This window comes from Zingiber officinale, chromosome 5B, assembly GCF_018446385.1.
Source record: "Zingiber officinale cultivar Zhangliang chromosome 5B, Zo_v1.1, whole genome shotgun sequence".
Lineage (NCBI taxonomy): Eukaryota > Viridiplantae > Streptophyta > Magnoliopsida > Zingiberales > Zingiberaceae > Zingiber > Zingiber officinale.
The window spans coordinates 74763332-74786047 of NC_055995.1; the positions used below are offsets into that span (position 1 = coordinate 74763332).

Consider the following 22716-nt stretch of genomic DNA (forward strand, 5'->3'; position numbering starts at 1 on the left):
GAACCGGCGACTATAAACCCTCCGGCCTGAAGACCGTCGAGCAGCGACGTTAAATCTTAGAGTCGAACCGGCGACTATAAATCCTCCGGCCTGAAGACCGTCGAGCAGCGACGTTAAATCTTAGAGTCGAACCGGCGACTATAAACCCTCCGACCGGAAGACCGTCGAGCGGCGACGTTAAACTCTTGAGTCGAACCGGCGACTATAAAAACCCCGGCTTGAAGACCGTCGAGCGGCGACGTTAAACTCTTGAGTCGAACCGGCGACTATAAAAACCCCGGCTTGAAGACCGTCGAGCGGCGACGTTAAACTCTAGAGTCGGACCGGCGACTATAAAAACCCAGAAGACCGTCGGGCGGTGACGTTAAACTCTAGAGTCGGACGGCGACTATAAACCCCGGCTTGAAGGCCGTCGGCTGACGTTAATCAGTCGGACCGGTGACTATAAACCCGGCTTGAAGACCGTCGAGTATGACGTTAAATCTTAGAGTCGAACGTATTATAAACCCCTCGACCGAAGACCGTCGGCGTGACGTTAAACCTTAAGTCGAGGCGGACTATAAACCTCCGGCGGAAGAAGATAATAAAAGGTCGGCACAGCAGTCGAGCGACTGATCGACCAAGTTACCAAAGGTACTTCGCGAACATCTAACGGGAATTCCATTTAAAGAAGTGGGTGTGTTCAGACGAGCGGCCCAATTATCAAAAATACTTCGCGAGAGATTCCTTTGAAGAGCAGGACGAGAGACGATTAACGAGAAGGAAAGGTGGGGGACGCGAACGGCGGTAGTTCGCGATCCGATTGGAAGACACAGGTATTGGCGATTTAACGAAAAAAGAAAAAGAGTAAGCTAACAAGAAGATGGCATATCCTTATTAAAATTTAGGCCATTAGAGCCGGTCGGAAGGATTACAAAAAATACTATTCAAGGAAATCATAAACGGTCTTCGGGATGGAAGAAAGGAGCGCCGCGTAGTCTTCGGTCGAGATAGTAGCGGAGTTGGGAAGCTGGCCCTTGGACTTCAGATAGTCCGTCGTGGCGGCAATGGCCAGCTCAAAGGCAGTATACATCCGCTCGCAGACCTTCTCAGAAAATTCGTTCGAGCGGATGTGCTGTAGCTTCAGGGTTGCGACTCGGCCGGGCTCGGCCTCTTGATACTCCTTGAAGGCAGCTCGGGAAGCTGACCCTTGGACTTCAGATAGTCCGTCGTGGCGGCAATGGCCAGCTCAAAGGCAGTATACATCCGCTCGCAGACTTTCTCAGAAAATTCGTTCGAGCGGATGTGCTGCAGCTTCAGGGTTGCGACCCGGCCGGGCTCGACCTCTTGATACTCCTTGAAGGCAGCTCGGGAAGCTTCAAGAGCCTCCTGCAAGGTCTTCAGTTCGTCCTTGTGTTTGGTCGCCTCCCCCGAGCGGCCCGCCTTCTCACCGTCCAGTTACTCCATCAACTCTTTAACTCGTTGCTCCAAGCCCCGCGCCTCGATGTTTTTCTTCTCCAGATCGGCGATGGTCGTCTTCTTTCGATCGATGGCGAGACTTATTTTCCGGTCAAGACTTTTGACCTGTTTTTCGAGTTCGGCTAGAGTATAGGCCTGGTCGGCCGTCTTCTTTTGCTCAGCCTCCAACAAATCTTTGGTCTTCTTGAGCTCTTTATGCAGCTCGGCATATGAGGGGCCCTGGGAGGACGGGCCGCTCGAACTCTTTAGCCTCTTCAGCTCTTCGTCCACCATGGCCAGTCGATTGGAGACAGCGATCTCCTCCACCCATCTCTGACATAAACAGGAGTATTGATAGCCGATCGGAAAGAGGGCGTAAAGGACTCCGGAAGAAAACACACTTACCCCAGTGGCCTGCTGCATATGGTTGTTGGCCAGTTTGTCGAGCGGAATCATTGCAACACTGGCCCGAGCATCGCTCGGGCGCGGTTGGCCGATCAGACTCGGGCAAAAGCTCCTCGGTGGGAAGGTGCAGGGTAGCCACGATGGTGCGGCTCCGGTCGGGAGCGTGTGAGCAGTGGCCGGGGCAGAGAACTTGGACAAAATGGCCGAGCGCTGGACCCGGCGGGAGGCAGGTGGAAGAGTGCTGACCGGCACAGCCTCGATAGGGTTGGCAGGCGGGTTCAGTTGAGACGGAGTCCGATCGGAGGATAATGCCTCCACTATTGGGGTTTTCCCACGAGAATCGGATCCCGTCCGCTCGGACACATGAACAGCGGATGTAGCCGATCGCAGCGGTGTCTCCGTCCGGCGCCTTTTTTGTCTGAGCGGGCGCTCGCATTCCTGATCGGAGCCTTCCTCCTGGACGGTCGGTTCCCTGTTTGACGTGGCGCCCCCGTCACCTCCACGGGGGAGGCCTGAGCGGCCGACTCCTCCGCGTTTGTCCCGCTCTCACCCTCGTGAGAGCCGACCGGGGTGATGCCCAGTTGCTCCATCTCCTTGGCGGCTGCCGCCTCAAGCGCCTCATCTTTCCTTTTCAAAATCCCGAGCATCACGAACTCCATGACGATATTCGCTGCAAAGGAAAAAGAAGAAAATCAGTTAGCACGCAAAGTACATGCGCAAGTGAAATTCTTACCGAAGCTGCTCGGGAGCGGAGTACGGCTCGGACTCAGGCTGAATATATACAGCACGCCTTCAGGCAGAAGCTTGTTGATATCGAGCTTCAGACCGGCAAGCATGTTCGCGGCCTCGAGATAGTCCGGTCGGGTCTTAAATCTTTTCAGCTCGGAAGAAGTAGGCGGTCCGACCTGCCATTTGGTTCGGAAGGGAGCCCGCTCGGGGAGACGAAGATAAAAGTAATACTCCTTCCAGTGTTTATTGGAGGAAGGAAGTTTATCAAAGAAGACTAGACCGGGCCGAGCCTGGAACAGATAGGTACCCAGCTCGGACTGCTTGGGATAATAAAAATAATAAAAAATTTCCGGTTGGAGAGGTATGCGGTGTATCTTGAACAGTACCACCACTCCACACCAAAGGCGAAAAGTGTTGGGAACTAATTGGGCGAGCGGAAGACTAAAGAAGTTGCAAACGTCGGCGAATAAGGGGTGAAGAGGAAACCGCAGACCGGCTGTGAATTGGTCGCGGAAAAAACAGATGGCTCCGCTCGGCGGTTTGTGAGGCCGAGCGGTTAGTGAGGGTAGAATAAGTTCAAAGTTGGACGGAATGTCAAAACCATCAAGCAAAGCTTCGGTGTCTCGCCGATCGAAGCGAGACTCCATGGTAGTGTACCAGGGACCTAAAGTGAGGTATGTGGGTCGGGAAGAACTGGCCATTATCCGATTGGGCAAGAAAGCAAAAGCCAAGAGAATAGAAAATGACACACGGCGAGGAGATGATGAAAGGGACAGCGACCAGAAGACGAGAACCCGACAAAAAAGACGAGAAAAACAGAGAGGAAAGGCGGAGGAACCTTACGAAGAAGCTGGGGATCGAAGGAAGACGGTGGGGAATCGTCGGAAGACAGTGAAGAGGAGTCGCCGGAATGTTGAAGCACCGAAGAAAGGCAACGGGACACGCGAAGGCAAAGGTGTGACGGAGTAGGAAGGTGACGACTTTATAAGGTCGGGCCCGATCGGCCCCGATCGTCCGATGCAGGTCACAGGAACCGAGGCCCCCATCGGGCCGTTCATTTCAAACCGCCGATGTCCCATCGGACACATCGCTGAGCCGTACGATGACGCCAGCGGAAGCGCCACGTGGCACCATGCCATAGGGGCGCATTTAATAAGCGCCATTATGACACGCAACGCGCGTGCTCGGTCTTAATGGAGAGGATTTGCATGAATCCCGAGGAGATCCGAAGGGCGTCAGCGTTGACCGTCAACGCGGCAGTGAACCTAGCGCTCGGAAGGAGCCGAGCGGCCGTGGGGAGGAACATTCCAGAGTGGCGGTGTCATAGTCTAGTCAGTCGGACTTGCCGCCTCCTTCGACTAGACTTGAGGGGAGGCATGTGATCGGTGGTAAGGACGGGGGACCCTCGTGTGGGGGGTCAACGACACGTGGAGGTCAAAGGTCAAGAGATTCAACCCGGAGACCGGCCGACCGGACGAGGTCGGCCGACCGGCAGGGCCACAGGCCAACCGGTCGTGAATCCTCCGACGATGAAAGACAACCCGACTAGGGGTCGGGTTTCCGATGCTCAAGGTAAAAAGATTTCATGGTCGAGCGGGGTGTCCGTTCGGCCGGTGCACAAGGGAACACAGACAGGAGCAATCTCATCCGAGCATATGACCGATGCAGAAGGGGTATGCCTGCCGAGCGGCCGAACTGCTCGGCCCTGGAACAGACAGGAAGCGCAAGAGGACAAAGGAGACAGGGGATAACATCATCCTCGAGACGTCTGCCGCCGACAGGTAGCAGAGTTGGCGGCCGAGCCGTACACAGGATCATACGGCGGAAGCTTCCACCGTCACATCCGGGATATGCTCGGACGATTGTGGAATGACGTCAGAGGTACTTTTCTGACACGGGCTTGTTAAGGTATGTTTGGGGAAGCGTGCACGCATTGAGAAACGTGCCCGCGCCTCCCTAGGGTCCTATATAAGGACCTCAGACATCGACGAAGGTATGCGAAAATCCTTACTGTAGCCACAGTTACGCTGCTTCTCTCGTTGCCTGACTTGAGCGTTGGAAGGCCGTCGCCGGGAAACTCCTCCCGTCTCGGCTTCTTTGCAGGTTCGCCGGAGATCTACACCTACAGTCGGAGACAATGGAGTGTGCCACGTCCCCAGCGCCCGTCAACTCAGCGCTTGGACAGGATCAGTCTGTTTACACTGATTGCATATGCAAACAAACTCCAAAAGCCCATGATATGTGGTGCAACCGGGTTCTTTCTAGGAACTTTGATGAAATTTCCATATAGTGGCCCTTGTTCTTTTATTTTATTATTATTATTATTATTATTATTTTAAATTGCTTTCAGCCATGACGAGAAAACTAGTATTCTTGAAGATTTCAAGAGCGGTTTTATTTATAACACAATTTTCCTTTGTGAATTATGACATTTATATTACATAGTTTAGTGGCTTTTAAATATTCTTTTACTAGATTATGAGGTTGAGAATCATATTATTGATACTCTTAGAAAAAGAAAAAAGGTTGGTAAACTTATTTCTTTGAATCAGGGAAAGAGTAGAGCAGTTCATTATTTCTTTAAAACTTATATTACTTTTGGATGTCAAGGATCATTGGTCATTAATCAAGATGTTTTTACCTTTGTTTTTTTTTTGGGTTGGTTATAACTCAATTGATATTTTAGAAGCCAATGTGATAATACAAGATTTCGTCCCATATTGATTCACCACATCAGGAAGCTCAACGCTTGGATTGTATTCTTAGGGCTGAGGTAAATTTTGTAAGAAAAGAAACCAAAGGACTAGTTTGCACACGATATGATTCATAAAATCATATAAAACAGCCTTCATTGTATTTGTGTTTGTTTGTTTCATTTCTTTTGTCATTCCTCGGTATGGTTTGCATTGCAGGAGCTACCGCAAGAAAAAGACTATCCTTCCTTCTATTCCCTTGTTTCCATGGAAACTCAGGTGCAATATTAACGCTCCTGAACTAGTTCTAAAGTTGTGGATCATATGGAATTGATGTAATTATTTCATCTATTGGTTTTAGCAGTAATCGTTCCATCTATTGGTTAATTAATGCTCAACTCGAACCAAAGTTGTGGAGCATATAGTCTAATAATTGTTATCTCTACTTGATACAGGAAGCGGCTGACTCTACCGTAAGGCAGCATTTCTTTGTTGATCAAGGGTATACATTTGAGGTAAACTACATTCGTTTATCCTATTTTAACAAAGGTTAACAAATATTTTCAGTGAAATTGGTACTTCTGTCTAGATGGGTTTTGAATTCTATTTTAATTATCAGTGTGCTTATGTTCTAAGGGTTGAGGGTTGTCATAGGAATTCTTATGTCTTCACCTAATAAATAAGCAAATTTATTTTTACAGGAAATCACTAGCTTGTCTTTTATAGATTTAAACTGTAACCTAAGCTACGATGAGCAAATTGAACTTCTGAACCAGGTTTTTTTTTTAAACCAGTTCTTTGATATTCCTCGAATTTAAGTTAGTGTTTTTTTTTAGTATTGAGATTATATTCACCGACTTTGCTTTTTTAAATAGGTGTTGTATGCCGAGGATGACATGGTGGTTATGGAGCAGGAGGGTAAGTGATATCAATCGACGCATTAAAATTCCACGAAACTGTTGTTCAGAATGAGAGAGCAAACTGTTTACTCATAAACAATTATATAAATGTTCATGATATTTGGATTTTATTAATTTTTGCATAGTAGATTAAATCCTTTATTTTCATTCTTCCCATCGATAATTAGCCTTTTAATAAGTTGTTAGATCATTGTTTATTCCAGTTGTTTCATATGGAAATAGTCAGAATATTCTTTGTTGAACTATCGGTGTCATCTCCTTTGATCAACCAGAAACCATTCTTCCAGCTCGCTTTGTTTTCTATGAATTCTTATTTATTTATTTTCACCTTTTGTGATTCTGACAGATCGATCCAAGTATTATTGGAGGAGAGGTGGTTGAGTTAGGAAACCAGGTCTTTGACATGTCGTTAAACCTTTTGACCAGGGCCAAGCAGATGGAAAAACTCTTGAGGGAGCCTATTAATTTTGACAACCTCTAGGCCCTCTCCTCCCACATCCTTGACGCTGCTGTTATTCTCTGGTGGTTGACATGAAAAAAATTTACGTGGAGAAGTAAACTCTGAATGTTTCAAGGGTCGTTCCTTGAAATAGAATTTCATTGGTTTTTAATTACTCAATGAGTTCCATGTTCATTTTTTGGAAGTGTTTCACTTTCATGTAATTAGTGGTTGCCTGTAGACCTTTATATGCATATCTAGTTATGTGTTGCGTCACTGCAGACATGTTATTTTAATATTCAATTGGTTCGCCTAGACTTGTTCAACAAGGAGAAAAAAATCTTTATTGAAGAATACAGTTAGCATAAAGAGATTGGCAATTTATGATGTATATTATAAAAAGAGAATATGCTTGGGTCATGTATGGTGAGATATTTAATTTCAAAATGTTTGAAAGATGACTAATTATTTCAACCAAGAAGCTTCAGATTCATGAAAAATAAAAATACTGAATCATGACCTGGTACAAATTAAATGAGTAAGGGTGCGCTGAGATCTCGGAATGGACTAAAAATGGAGAATAGGAATAGAGGGGTTTTTATTACTTCCATTTTGTTAAGTAATGTCTCATTCTCATGTTTAGAACATTAAATCCATGGGATCAATCATCAATTTCCCAAACTAAACATCAACTTTCCATTTCTTTCCCATTTTCCATTCCTCACTATCATTCCATCCAATCAAATAATTCCAATTAACCTCATTCATTGACTATCTCTAGGATGACCGATTCGATCCCACAGAAGTTTTACATTGACCATTAGGATAAATCGGGAAACGCACACGGCGGCCAACCCAGAAGTCCAACATCCTTTGATTACGTCTCTCATTTGGAGATGATATCTAAATGACAATCTGAATATCTTATCATGACCTCATGACCTCGAGCACTCATTTCATCCAATCAAGCACCCTTATGAAGAGTGATGTTTTGAAGAAATTGAAGGATGATTATTTTTCCAAAGAAAAATCACCTATTTTTCTCATCAATTTGGATTTTTTTCCCATTAAGCACCGTCTGTTATGCTTATTATAAGTATTAAGAACTATAACTTGTCGACATTTTTGCTGTTCATGGTAGGTGTAAATTATTTTTGAACAGTTCTATTACTTACTATGGGCACTATGATAATCACTTATCTTAACTTTTGAATAGGTTGAACTTGCTGCTCTTCTTCATGACATGGGTAACAGTTTATCATTGTTTGTGGAATGTTGGATAATTTGAGTTTTGTAATTTGCTTGTCTTAATGCAGGAGATTACAAGTATACAAAGTTAGTATGTCTCTCTCTCTCTCACACACACACACACACAGTTTAGTGGTCATCTATTTCATGATTTCATTGAGATTTTTCATTTAAGATAATTATTTATTTCAATGACTTCTGTACTTAGTTTCTATTTTGCTGTATATGCGAGGATGATTGCTTCATTGCAAAGTGAAAAAAAAATTTCTTCTCCATCCTTGCTTGCAATTTTGTTGCTTGAATTTTAAATGACATAGGGACTTCTTCTCCATCCAGAATTCATGTGTAATATTAAATATGTAAAAGTTTACGTTATAGAATTTACTATAACGTATCGGCAAGGACCGCTACATCTTCTTAAGAACTTGAGTATAGTATTAAATAAGCAAGAGTTCTCATACCATAGGTTGGATAAGAACAAAAATTATAGGAAGACTAATAGTCTGGAACATGAAACATAAGAACTCTCGCTCTAAAACAATATAGGTAGTACATGTTGGTATAATTTGCACTAACAGTCTAACTCAGGTTTTAATGAATGACAAGTGAGTTCAGTTAGATGCCTTTGTGATCTAAGTGTTTTACCAAGCGTGCAGGAATTGATGAGTCTGGAGGACCAGAAATCAGATTAAAATCCAGCTAGGTTCGCAGGACCGGATAGCTAGTGCAAGGTCCAGATAGATAAATGGGCTGACCTAATACGTGGCAGGAAGTCCAGTGGACAACCGGTAGAAGTCCAACTGGGTATGTGGACCTAACAACTAGCATAAAGATCTGGTGGGTTGTGAGGCTAGTCAACTGACTGTAAATTGGTAAGTGAAGGTAAGTCACTGGAGGAGAGTGACTAGGTGAGAACACGTCCTGGTTACGGGACAATAGACGTCGGTCCAGTTTAGGTTTATTTCGGATTTCTAAACTGAGACCTTGACTAGATCCTGGTCTCAGAAGAGACAGTGTCTAATTACTACTCAGTATCATTATGCTAATACTTGTCTTGCAAGTTATTATTTAGTCTATGAGACTAACATATTTTGCAGGATAAAAAGAGCATAAAAAGTTTCCGGTGAACACTACCCGAGGTGCCTTCTCAGGGATGGAAGGCGCCTTTAAGCAGTGGAAGACACCTTGACACTCTTCATAGAAGACACCTTTAATGTATGGAAGGCGTCTTCTATAGGATAAGAATCAAACCTCATAGCGAATAAGGGCCAGTTTGTTGAAAATCAAATTTGTCAGGTTGGAGGCGCCTTCAAGGCCTTTGAAGGCGCCTTCCACAGCCTTTATAAGGGCTTCTCAACCTAAGCTTTTACAACAACTTCTATACAAGCTTCTACGCGTACGTTTGAGGTTCTGATTGCTCCAGCTTCCTGCTGTGACTTTGCTATGACACTATTGAGCCCGACTACTGCTAAGGAGCAGACCGACACCAAGCCTCTGACAATCTTCGAAGGTGTTGGGTAACGAACTTGTAATTTGTGTACTTAATTATTTACAAAAGGACGAGTACAGTGTGTTGCACTTGTTCTGTCTTTCCGTGTACTCGATTTCTTTTTTTGGAGATACCGAAAAAGGTATTTTAGTGAATTACCCATCGATAGGTCCGCGGGACCTGAGTCTTAGAGTAGGAGTCGTCGAAGGCTCCGAACTAAATAAACCGATTGAATTTGCATATTTGGTTGCTTGTTCTTTTACTTCGCTTACTAACTTCCTTTCTCCACTACGTACTTTGCTTTTAAATTTAAAAGAAAAGACAAGTTTTAAAAACTACGTGATTCACTCTCCCTCTCACGTGTGATTCCATCCAACAAGTGGTATCAGAGCCGGTTCTACTCTGAATTGATGCAACCACCAATCAAGCCAGGGGAAAGTGATTTATTTTCTTTTGGATTTCAGTTTTTCACATTTTATTTGAATCGGTAAAAGTTTATCTATTCAAATAACTCTTTTTCATTCGGGGTTTACTCGAAGTTGGTGCAATACCACTCGAGTTCCTCGATATATTTTATTTTATTTTCTTAAACCCTACTAATCCAAGACTAAGTTTTGGTACCTTTCTCTAGTTTTTCTATTTCAGTGACAAATGACTCATAACTAAGGTTATAACACTGTTCGTCCGCTCCTATTCAATGGGGATGATTTCTTATATTGGAAGAACTGGCAAGACGGGAGAGGTGACGGTCTCATCCGTGAGCAAGAGAGAAAACAAAAGCCCCCTCTCTTCCTCTCCCACCCCAGCCCTAATGGTCAATTTACTTGGGAGAGCAAAAAGTAAAACTAAGAAAAGTTTTTGCACTAGAAAAATTTTCGTCGTTTACTTCATTAAAATTCTCAGAGGGAAGAGAAACACAATCCATCAACGGATAGTTTTGAAGGCAACATCAATTATCTCAAAATCGGACAGAAAATAATAGATTGAAAAAAATGATGTATGTAGCCATTTTCATTCATAAAATTACACCACATACTAAAAAAATGATACATGTATCTTTTTTAACTCACAAAATTATATCATGTACCTAAAAAATGATGCATGCACTCTTTTTTATTTACAAAATTACGTCGCATATATCCATCTTCCTCTATCAAAGTAAACAAGCATGTAAAGAAAGAGATTTTTTTTACGCTTTCTCTTCTCTTCCTCTCAGAATAATTTTCCACTATAAATTATTTTCCCTTTCTCATCCACACTTTTTAGTAAATAGAACATAAAAAAAACAATGACAAGAAAATCCCCAAAATGCCCCTTCCCTTTGCCCACGTGTCCTTACATCCACTCACCGCATCCATGCCAAGTGAAATATAAAGTTTAGTCATTTGCCCCTTACTCGCTTAAAAACCATGGTCCTTCTTGCAAAAGCAAAAGCAAAAGCAAAAGCTGGAAGAAATCTACCCCATCCTGAAGAAGGAAATATAGGGGCGGACAAATGTACACTGTGCTATCAAGGCTAGCCTACAAATGAATTTTGCTATGGTGACACAATTGGTATATAATAGACCCTAAGGATTACAGCTCAAGGAGATCTTGTTAAGCTCAGTCCAATACCTTAGTGAGCCATATATAAGCTTTGCCTTCATCTAAACAAGCAAATTAGACCAGATAACAATGTAGAGCATGCCAAACTCCCACCCCCACCTCCTCAAAATAAGGTTGTTTTGTGTTCATAAATAAACTTATTACCAATCTTGCTGATACTATCATGAAGAAACTTATTCATAGATAGATAACAAGAATATTATTTCAATAGACTGATGTGTTCTTGTTCCATAAAAATGAAAATGACTTCCGACTTTAATCAAGTTTGAGTATAAGCTTCTCCTACAATCGACAACCAACTTCAATTCCCAAGGATAAGGGACTAAAGTATCCAAACTAGAGTTGCCACGAGATTAGTAAAATTTAAATGAATGGAATTCATGATTGAATAGCATAGTTGAATCAAGCACGTCCTCGAGCTCCATAATGATTTGTTAAGCTGAGCCCATGCAAGGGAAAGGAGATCAAATTGATTTGTTTCCAACCCTACCCCAAAAAATAGGCTAGACAACATTAATAATCTTGTCTTGTAGACCTGTTTACATATCAAAGATTGTGATGTTGAAAGTTATGAATGAAAAAAGAAAATATATTTTTGGAAAAGATTTTTGATGTGTGCTAAAGATAAAGAATGAAATGTTTAAATTAGAAAATCTTCATTCACGCATTAATATGAAAAAAGGATGGGATAAAGGATATAGAGCTAATGAGTTAGTTTAAATTAAATATATTATCAAAAATAAAAAAATAAAAAGATTATTGGTGTAATCGATCTCTGGTCAAGGCTGACTGAGTTGACCAAGTTCAAGTTAATTTGAGTTTCATTTTGATGTTTGATCAATATGTTAAATAGCTGAGTAAGAACTCAAATATGTCAAGGTTGACTGTATACTTGACTTTGATCTTGGTTGAGCAAATGATGTGTGTTTGAGTAAAGAGTCAAATATGTCAAGTTGATCGAATACCGACAAAAAGAGGAATATTCAAATGGGTCAAGGTTGATAGATCTAGAGAAATCAGAATGACATGAAATCAAGTTCTATGAGTTCATCTTATGATATTCATGCATTCAAACATTAATTTGACCTAATATATTGAGAGCATTGATTTTTTGAACACAAATTAATTTTTCAGGGCAAACATTGGCTGATGGACATATCGAGAACTCAAAATGACATAAAATCAGTTTCTATATATTCGTCTAATTCTACTGATTATAAAAATACCTCAAATAATATATTCATAATAGTGATTTTTTAAATATGAATTAGTCAAAATCGACTAAAAAAAATCGATTCGACTGCTAAAAAAATTGACTCGACAAGACGGTAACATGGAAAAAAATGAAAGTGAGTGAGTGATTTAATAATTTTAAAATTAGAATATATAATTTAATAATTTTAAAAATTTACCAACGGGGTTCTAAAAATATTTTAATGAAAAATTAGAATTTTTTAAAAGATAACAAATAAATTTACACCGAACGTAATTAGTTAGAAAATAATCTATACAGTTAGAAATTAGATTTGATTGCTATCTAATTTTAAATTAAATTAAACTATACTATAATAATTTTTATTAATATTGTTTTCTAAATACGGTTAGGCTTAACATCGCGCACGTCCCTATATAGGATCTTACCGTACACATTTATGTAGTCCGTCTCCTTCGCCGCCTCGAACTTCGACGAGAAGGAATCGCGGAATCGCCTCATCGCTGATGGCAGACTATATGCACAGGCCGCCTCTCAGTGTAGATACCTCTGGCCGGATCTATCTGAATACCGTCTCGCATAACTACCATATGGCATACAGATTTGTCAGCAGTTTCGCTGAATCTCTCGTCATGTACAGAAATTTGTTTTAGTACCTATTTTTTTGCAATTATGATTTTTCTTAGCTAGAGTATGCTTTCTTACAGATCTGAAACAACACTGGTGTTTATTTTGACACCACATTCTCTTTATACTGGGATGGCTACTATGAATATGAATGCTAAGGATATTATTTGGGGTCTTACTAGGTTGTGTAAAGAGAAATTTATAGATGATGATCTAAAAGACTTTATCTGTAAATGGTCTGTTAATTGTGAAATAGTTACGCTTGTGCTGAAAATGAATCAATATTACGCTGAGTCAAAGTCTCCAAAGGTAACTTTGATCCATGTGAAAGTTTTTGATCATTTTTTTTCACATCATGTGGATTATTTGTTATCATTGGTGACCACATGGAAATTCATGAATACAGGTATTGGAGACATTGCTCGAGGAAGAAGTTATATCCAAGGCTCAGATTAAATTAAAGGCGCGTACATAATTTAGATACTTGAGTTTTGAACAATCATGTCACATATTACATTCCTTATTCTTTAGCAACCTTATCTGCATCAATTCATATGTGATGGTTGAATGCAATTGTTGCTTCTACTGACTCATCTAATGTGTGCTTGTTTAGGATTCACAAAATGTTCTTCAGTGCTTTAAGGATGAGTATGGGAATGACGTTCATTCCTTCGAGATAGACCCTTCTCAGGTGCCATATAATTCTGCCTCCTACAGTTAATGCATCTAATGGAAGTTGCCTAGGACAGTGTTGTTTTTTATTGCAGGTGGAAAATGTGAAACATTGTTTGCTAAATAAACTCAACTATCCTATGCTTGAGGAATACAACTTTTCAATGAATTTTGTGAGTAATATTTCCGATTCCTTTTCAAATATGCCTATATTATTAGAACACATTAAATTTTCAAGTTATACTGTCATTTTTGTAAGTTCAAGAGTATTCGCTTTGATTATAATGGATATAATTCCTCTTTGGAACTCTTTTAGAATGTTTGTCTTTCTTGCTTCATTTTACATTTCATTCCATGCTACTGCAACTGAAAGGAAATTTAACCGCAGGTAAACCCAGAATTGACTATACAAATGAAACCGCAAGCACGACAACGATCATATCAAGCAGAATGTGAAAGTAATATATTTATAAATGGTAAGTATCGTTATCACATACAACACAAACATTATTGGTTACCAATATTGGTGTGGATGTCTAAACAAAACATTTTCTAGTGAAACAAAAATATATTTATTTTATTTGAATATTATTAGTAATATAGCTCCATATCCAATGGAAGGACTAAAATACATATAATTTACCATAAAGTTGTTGAGAAAACACAACTTGATGTTGACACTGATGAGCACACTGGAATTGATAACTTCCCAAGTTCCACACTAGGTATTATGTTTCATCTACCTTTTTGAGATTTCAATGCTTGTTTCCTTCTTGCTAATAGTTGTTATTTTGCGTGATTTCTTATGGAATTTGATTGGAGAGAGTTACTATAAAAGAAAGTTCAGACTAAAATAATTTAGGAAAGAACTCATGCTAACAATATTGTTTCAGCCTTTGTGCAATTTGCTGCAACGTATATTTGGAAATATATACAAATACATATTATTTTTTGCTTAGTGAAAATTTGTGTCATCTTATTATTTTTTCTTCTAATTCATTTCCCATCGTTCATGCCGAAAGAGTTATGGCTAAATTCAAATTTCTTTGTATTTTTTTAGATAAGTGGTTTTGCTCTCCCCTCATTACAGCTCTTTCATTGAATGATTAAAGCTTTTTCTCTTGTTGTAACTACAGGTCGAGCCAGGTCCGGTCTTATTGTGTTACCATTTCATGCCGGGAAATCTTTCGTTGGTGTATCCACAGCTTGCAAGATACGAAAATGTTGTCTGTGTTTAGTTTCAAATGTGGCTTCTGTGGATCAATGGGCTTCACAATTTCGTCTTTGGTCAAATATAGAAGGCGAGAAGATTAGCCTCATCAAATCCGATACTAAGCAAATTTTTCGTGGCTTGGCCGGTGTTGTTATCACAACTTATGAAATGCTAGCTACTTTTGGCGGAGAGACAACATATAAGGATTATGAAAAAACTATTGGAGAAGTACTAAACAAAGAATGGGGACTGTTATTGTTAGATGAGGTACTTTTTTTTTTTTATTTTGGACCTATACATAATATATCTATTATTTGAATAAGTTGTTAGTTTCAATATATGCGTGCACACTCTGATAGATTATGTAATTAATGGATTACAGTTGAGAGTGTTAGAAGCCAAAAAAAAAATTTAGTTAACATAATTAATAGTTCAATTTGTATATTCCTAGTGACTGAATTTTTGTGTAAATTCAATAAAGATACAAGATTCATGTAGTTGCCCCTAAATAGTTCGGGTAAGGACAGCTTGACGTTGATGACTATTTTAGTAAATTGAATGAAATAAAATGAAATTTTCTTGATTGATCAGGATTTTAGTACAATAGATGAGATGTTGAGCTTGTGACAGAATCATCGTGGTGATTAAGACCATGGAATGAAATCATCCCGGCGACTGAATGAAGGGGGATCTTATATTCCTTTGTTCGATGGGTCATAAAATTTTCATGATGATTGCACCATTAAAGCTATTTCAGACTGAACATATAAGAGGTAATTTCAGGGATCTGTAGTTGTTGTTCAGTGAATCCCCATCTAGAATGATAAAGCAGTATGAAATCACTGCCACCAAAATCAAGTGAATTGGAAGTGTCACCTACCATTCTACATCCAAGAATTAAAAATTTCTTGTCATAATATATATCTGGTGCTAACTAGTAGTTCATTGTTCGCTCAAGAGCTTTCGTTACCATTCAGCAGAGTTTTCTTTAGATTTCAGATTCACTTTCTGTTCTTCTCTTTCTCCTTACAGGTGGATGATGTTCCAGAACAAGTGTTTCATAAAGTAATTAGCATCACCAAATCTCATTGCAAACTTGGACTTACTGGTCATTTTTTTCTTCTATTGAATTGCTTTTATGATTACCTGTACTGCATAAGCTCCCTGATATTTCATGTTTATTTTTGTTGTCACCGCAGCAACACTTGTGAGAAAAGATGAAAAAATTATGGACTTGAAATTTCTTATTGGACCCAAGCTGTATGAGGCAAACAAGTTGGATTTGGTAAAGGAAGGATTTATTCCTGATGTCCTGTGTTTTGAAGTCCAGTGTCCTATGACCAAGGAGTTTTCTTCAGAATATTTCAAGACAGAGAATTTGAAGAGAAAACAAGTATTTCATTTATTTGGAGATGTTAATTTTTTTTTGTATTAGATTATCTTGGATGCCATGATGTAGAATTGCATAAAGTTAGATTCATATTTGGCCACTATTAGATAGGGAAGGCCTAGAATTGATGGTTATTAGACCATGAGGGTGTTTAAAAATAAACTATAAGAAAAAAAAAAATATATATATATATATATATATAAATTTGTGGTGGTTGTCGCAACCTCATGGAGGCCACTGCAGAGTTGTGGCACCCTTTGCGCCCTCATAGAGGCCTTGGCGGGGGTTGCAACACTCCGTACCCGTTGCAACATTTGTTGCTACAAGAAAGTAACACTTCCCAACAAATGCTACAAGAAAGCAACACACAATGTATTGAAAAAACTCCCAACCTTTATTATTTCCAATGAAAAGGAATATTAGTGGAACAATTACAAATTTACTCACAAATTCCTCATGATTGGCCTCTTTCTTTTCAATGCCCAACCGCCTATGTATCCCTGATAGTCAGTGGTTACATGAGTGATTGCATGATAGTTGTACAAACCACCTTTGTCACATGTACAAAACTATTTTGTTTACATGCCTTGGCTGCACTCCTTGTGGTTTGCCCCATCATTTGTCAAATGTCAGTCCGCATGCCTTGTGCTTGGACTATGGTTCTAATGCTTTGGCACCACGCTAAATGTTAGTCTGCACGCTTTGTGCTTGGCCCATGGTTTCGCCCTGTGCTTGGCTCATGGTTCTACTACTTTGGCACCATGCCAACTGTCAACTTTCCTGCCTTGTGCTTGGCCCATGGTTTTGTTGCTTTGTCACCATGTCAAATGCTAGCTTGCACGCCATGTTCATGACTCAAGTCTTGCACCGTGAACTTAGGCGAAATAGCCCTTGTTGCTCCATCTATCGTGCTGTATTGCACGCACTTGCCGTATGCTATGGCTCACCTTTCTTGCAAGCTTTGCTTGGCTAAATGCTCAAACTTTCCATGTCCAATCTTCGCATTTGTTTGCCATAACCCAAGTTTGCCCCTGCATGACTTGTGGTTAGACAACCTTGCACGCTGCCACATCTTTTGCTGCTTAGCATGCCCTGCTTGTATTATCATCAAATCTGCCTCGCTTGGGCAACCCCTGTGGGTTGCTGCAACCCTTGTTTGTGCGGCATGCCTTGCGCACTTGCCTTGCCTAGATCATTGCCAAGTCTACCTCCCGCGTTACTTGGGCTTGGACAACACCATGTATGCTGTCGCACTTCTCCGTTGCTTGGCATGCCTTGCACACATGCCCTGCATGGATGATTGCCAAGTTTGCCTCTTGCATGACTTGGACTTGGACAACACCCCATGCTTGGCATGCCTTGTCCACATGTCATGCTTGCTTGATTGCCAAGTTTGCCTTCTGCATGACTTGGGCTTGGACAACACCCCGCACACTATCATAATCCTTTGCTGCTTAGTATGTGGCGCACCCTACGCGCATGCCATTAGGCTGAATCAAAGGAGCAGCGACCTAGTCCTCATGTCCAGCCATGCCTCCAAGTTTAGGGGGCTAACAAACCACCTCCACCATAAGAATTCAACGCCCTCTTCGAACACTTTCGTATAGAGGCCTCCCACTCCAGCATAGTCCCCACGACCTTGCTAGAATTCTCTGTTCCTTCATTTTCATTAGCATCAATACCAACAATTGAATTCAACAAATGTAAAGGATTAACAAGAGAAATAACTTCTTGTTCTGGGCATTCAATGTTCTCCTCCACGAAGAGAGCATTCAACTTCTCTCGCTTGAGATAAGCCCTTGCCAAATGAGGCCCATTGCATAAGAAACAACTCTGGTTCTTTAAGTTGTTCTTTCCTTGGCGGTAGCGTGATCATTCCTACCATTCCGCTTGTTGTTAGTCGAATCATTCTTTCATTTCACTTCCGTATCTTTCCGATTCTTTATGAATTTGGAAGGTGAAGAAACATCCAAACTATCTTTGTTTGTATGCAAATCGGCCAAGGCATCAACAACAACAATAGCATTAGGAAGATCTCACATTTTGCCTTCAAAGTTCAATTTGTGCCCATGGCTGCAAACCATACAGAAAGTTATACAATTTATCCTCGGATATATTTGTAATATCCAACATCGAAGAAATAAATTCTTTGACAGTCTCTCACAGAACCTTTCTGTTTGAGACGTTTCAACCTATCTTATGTCATCCACGAGACATTGCCTAGAAAAAACTAATCCGTCAATTTCTTCTTCAATTGATCCCAAGTGTTAATTTTTTCCCGACCCGACATTATTAATCATGCTTGCTCTCTACCATAACTTCGCATTACCACCAAGGTACATGCTAGAAATTGTCAGCTTCTCAGTATCAGGTACTCGAGTAGCCAAGAAATACCGCTCCATGTCCCATAAGAAATTTTCAACTTCCTTGGCACTCCGTGTGCTACCAAAGGATTTTGGTTTACTATAAGATGATCCATCCCTTGTTCTGCACCCCCACAGAGACGTAAGGCGGATCCCAACACCCTCCCGAACCTCGCAAGGCCGTCGTGAAGTTGCATCGGCCTCATGGTTGCAATGCTAGTACTGTGTCGGTTGGCAGGCATAATGATAAATTCTGCCGTGCCGACTCGTGCGGTATGAGATTTAAATCCTCGCCCACAATATAATACAAAAAAATAATAGCACTACTTAGTTCAAGTAAATGTTTGAAATTATGACCATGTCACAATGCAAGAATTAATTTACGTGGATAATTTAAAGATTAGAAGAACAATTATTTTTTTGATGTGAATATGGACATCTTAAGATTTTTTAATTAATTATACCATGTCCATATCCACAAATTCAAGTTTTCCCTTAATAGAGCAAAATGACTTAGAAAGCTGGGCATGTAATCCACTTTAATATTGCTTGGAGAATTAGAGACTTTTCTTTCTTAGTATATATAAAATTGTCATATATTTAATTCTATTGCATGCTTGACAGTTTAGTTTACCTAAAGAAGATTTGGAGTTCTATTATCTCCAAATTCTGAACTAAATTTACTTTAAGATTTAATCAGTTTTTCTTTTCTCTATTTACTGCTATTTATATGTTTCAATTATAACTTTATGTCAATTCATAGTCTCGACTAGTTCTCTGACCAAGTAGATTTTCTCTTGCTAGGCACTATCTGTATTGAATCCGAATAAGCTCAGATCTTGTGAATTTCTTATTCGTGCTCATGAGCAGGAGGGTCATAAAATTATTATTTTTGGTGATAATCTGTTTGCACTGACTGCGTATGCAAACAAGCTCCAAAAGCCCATGATCTGTGGTGCAACTAGGTTTTTTCTGGGAACTTTGATGAAATTTCCATATAGTGGGCCTTGTTCTTTTATTTAATTATTATTATTATTATTATTATTATTATTATTCTTAAATTGCTTTCAGCCATGACAAGAAAACTAGTATTCTTGAAGATTTCAAGAGCGATTTTGTTTATAACACAATCTTCCTGTCTAAGGTTTGTGAATTATGACATTTATACTACATAGTTTAGTGACTTTTAAATATTCTTTTACTAGATTATGAGGTTGAGAATCATATTATTGATAGTCTTAGAAAATGAATAAAGGTTGGTACTAAACTTATTTCTTTGAAGCAGTGAAAGAGTAGAGCAGCTTATTATTTCTTTAAAACTTATATTGTTTTTGGATGTTAAGCATCATTGGTCATTAATCAAGATGTTTTTGCGTTTGTTTTTTTTACAGGTTGGTTATAACTCAATTGATATTTTAGAAGCCAATGTGATAATACAGATTTCGTCCCATACTGGTTTACCACATCAGGAAGCTCGACGTTTGGGTCACATTCTTAGGGCTGTGGAAATTGTATAAAATAGCCTTCATTTGTGTTTGTTTATTTCATTACTTTTTGTCATTCCTCGGCATGGTCTGCATTGCAGGAGCTACCGAAAGAAAAAGATGATCCTTCCTTCTATTCCCTTGTTTCCATGGAAACTCAGGTGCAATATTAACGCTCTTGAACTAGTTCTAAAGTTGTGCAGCATATGGAGTTGCAGTCATTATTTCATCTGTTGGTTTTAGTAGTAATTGTTCCATCTATTGGTTATATTAACGCTCAACTCGTACCAAAGTTGTGGAGCATATTGTCTAATAATTGTTCTCTCTACTTGATACAGGAAGTGGCTGATTCTATTGCAAGGCAGCAATTCTTTGTTGATCAAGGGTATACAGTTGAGGTAAACCACATTCATTTATCTTAACTAAGGTTAACAAGTATTTTCAGTGAAATTGGTACTTCCATCTTGACTGGTTTTGAATTCTATTTTAATCATCAGTGTGCTTATGTTTTGAGGGTTGAGGGACGTTGTAGGAATTCTATGTCTTCAACTAATAAATAAACAAATTTATTTTTACAGGAAATCAATATTTTATTTTTTTATAGATTCAAACATTGGCCTAAGCTATGATGAGCAAATCGAACTTCTGAACCAGGTTTTTTTACCAGTTCTTTGATATTTCTAGAATTTAAGTTAGTGTTTTTTTGTATTGAGATTATATTCACGGACTTTTCTTTTTTGAACAGTTGCTATATGCCGAGGATGACATGGTGATTTTGGAGCAGTAGGATAGTGATATGAATCGACGCATTAAAATTCCAGCAAACTGTTGCTCAGAATCAGAGAGACTGTTTACTTATAAACAATTATACAACTTTTGCAAATGTTCATGAAATTTGGATTTCGTTAATTTTTGCATAGTGGATTAAATCCTTTATTTTCATTCCTCCGAACGCATTGATAACTTTTATGTGTTTTTAGCCTTTTAATAGTCTGTGACATGTCGCTAGACTCTTTGTCCAGGACCTATTAATTTTGACAACCTCTAGGCCCTGTCCTCCCACATCCTCGATGCTGCTGTTATTATCTGGTGGTTGACTTAGAAAGAATTTTATGTGGAGCAGTGAACTATGAATATTTCGAAGGTCGTTCCCTGAAACAGAATTCCATTGTTTTTTTCCCCTTTCGTTTTCGAGTTAATGAATGTTTAAATGACACTTACCAGCGGCTGCCTTTGTTGTCTTGTTGTCATGTTGATTGTAAGAAAATTTGTATTTTTGCCAATAGATGATGATAGAGTGGTCTTGTCAATCCCCTCCCTCCCTTCCGGAGTCATCAATTTCTTTATCTTCTGCTGCATCTTTTGTTGGAATTACTATTCTCTCTGCTCTGCAAAGAATGACCGCATTTTTTCTTATTTCTATCGTATGCTCGCGTTGTTTGTGAGCAAGTTTCGAGCTTTAGCATCGATGATAATCTTACGAGTAGTGTTTATGGTTTCAAGGTATAAAATTTGGTTTGCTTTACGGTATAAAAAATCATTCCTCTGTATAATTAAGCAACTTGTCCTGGAATGTCAACTTGAAATGGGTTTAGGGCACATCAAATCCAGATAATTTGTTTTCCTATGTGCATTACTCTTGAATTCTGCTATTCTAATTACTTAATGTGATGAATGTAGACAATAAATGAGTTCCATGCTCATTGGTACGGCAATAAGGGTGGAGCACCGAGAGCGGGTCATAGATTGGCTGACATGGCAGTCAAAGTCAAATGGTCAAAAACACATAGTTGTAAGGGACCAGAATCACTGACCAGATATTGTGGGATGATCAGGCCTTGCATCACTAGTCGGATGTGAAGGGCCGATCGGACCTCCGGAGCATCTACCCTTCGTAGCTTGCAAATGAAGTTTGGAGTCATACACTAGCCGATTGGGCCTAAGAGTTGATGGAACAGGGTGCGCCTTCTCGGTAGAAGGAAGGGCCGAGTGGAGAACGGGTTGTCGACTGCATCCTGTAAGGCTAAGCTGGCAATTCTCCGGTCGAGTGGGCACCGATCAACCTACAGTGGAGCCCAGACACCTGTTATATCGTAACCTTTTTTGAAAGTTTGTGTCGAAAAAGATAGGATATCCTGCAGGACATCGTGCTTTCGAAACTTCTATCCTGTCCAATCACAAAGGTTTGCGTATCTATTATAGGACATGTGTCAGAGTTACTTTATAACCCATCACTTATCAAAAGTACTTTGGAACTTGTGCATAGACACAACAGTGCTAGTATAAAAAGGGGTCTTCATCTACAAGTGAAGGTATACGATGCTTCATATTTAGACGCGCTCATTGCTATAGTTGCTACTCATATTCTTCTCCTCATACACTGATTACTAACTTGAGCGTCGGAGGTCCCTTCCCTAGCTTGACTCTAACACTCCTTGGGTTGCAGAATAGCACGAGGTTTTCACCGAGTCAATAGTATAGCCACATTCCCAACTCACAGTCGTCACCGATTTTGGGGTCTTCACCGAGTTAAAAGCAGAGCCACCTTCTTGAGCGGCCTCCCATTCTTATAGTGTCTTTTAATTACTGCTGACATTATCTCAATTTCTTGAAAATCGTCTAAATCTCTTGCCATTAATGCAAAAACATGTCGATGCTTTTTCATCTTACGTCTGTTGATCATTTCTATTTCTCATTAATGTACCTTGTAATTGATCGCCATGTGTCAAACTTTCATGTTGTCGAATGTGTGATGTGACAAGCGATTGTTGGTATTGAACTTGATGACT

General features: G+C 40.0%; 1 protein-coding gene across 1 annotated transcript; it reads left to right on the forward strand.

Annotated features, from left to right (window-relative positions):
* The first annotated feature begins 6154 nt into the window (after positions 1–6154).
* Positions 6155–20869, forward strand: LOC121984545 (general transcription and DNA repair factor IIH helicase subunit XPB2-like). Its single transcript, XM_042537519.1, has 17 exons — positions 6155–6182; positions 7840–7870; positions 13062–13114; positions 13212–13268; positions 13419–13496; positions 13555–13650; positions 13866–13953; positions 14614–14957; positions 15723–15798; positions 15890–16083; positions 19248–19408; positions 19515–19587; positions 19835–19954; positions 20029–20088; positions 20266–20325; positions 20506–20581; positions 20673–20869. Exons 1-16 carry the CDS (start codon positions 6156–6158, stop codon positions 20554–20556), a joined length of 1569 nt encoding a protein of 522 aa, XP_042393453.1. The 5' UTR covers position 6155; the 3' UTR covers positions 20557–20581; positions 20673–20869.
* The last annotated feature ends 1847 nt before the right edge of the window (positions 20870–22716 follow it).

What these genes read in the sequence shown, in the direction of transcription:
- LOC121984545 (XM_042537519.1), top strand. Translation starts at nt 6,156, where the DNA reads ATGACATGGTGGTTATGGAGCAGGAGG. An exon ending in GGTGGTTATGGAGCAGGAGG is followed by an intron (nt 6,183 to 7,839) that starts GTAAGTGATATC and finishes ACTTTTGAATAG; the next exon opens with GTTGAACTTGCTGCTCTTCT. An exon ending in CTGAGTCAAAGTCTCCAAAG is followed by an intron (nt 13,115 to 13,211) that starts GTAACTTTGATC and finishes TCATGAATACAG; the next exon opens with GTATTGGAGACATTGCTCGA.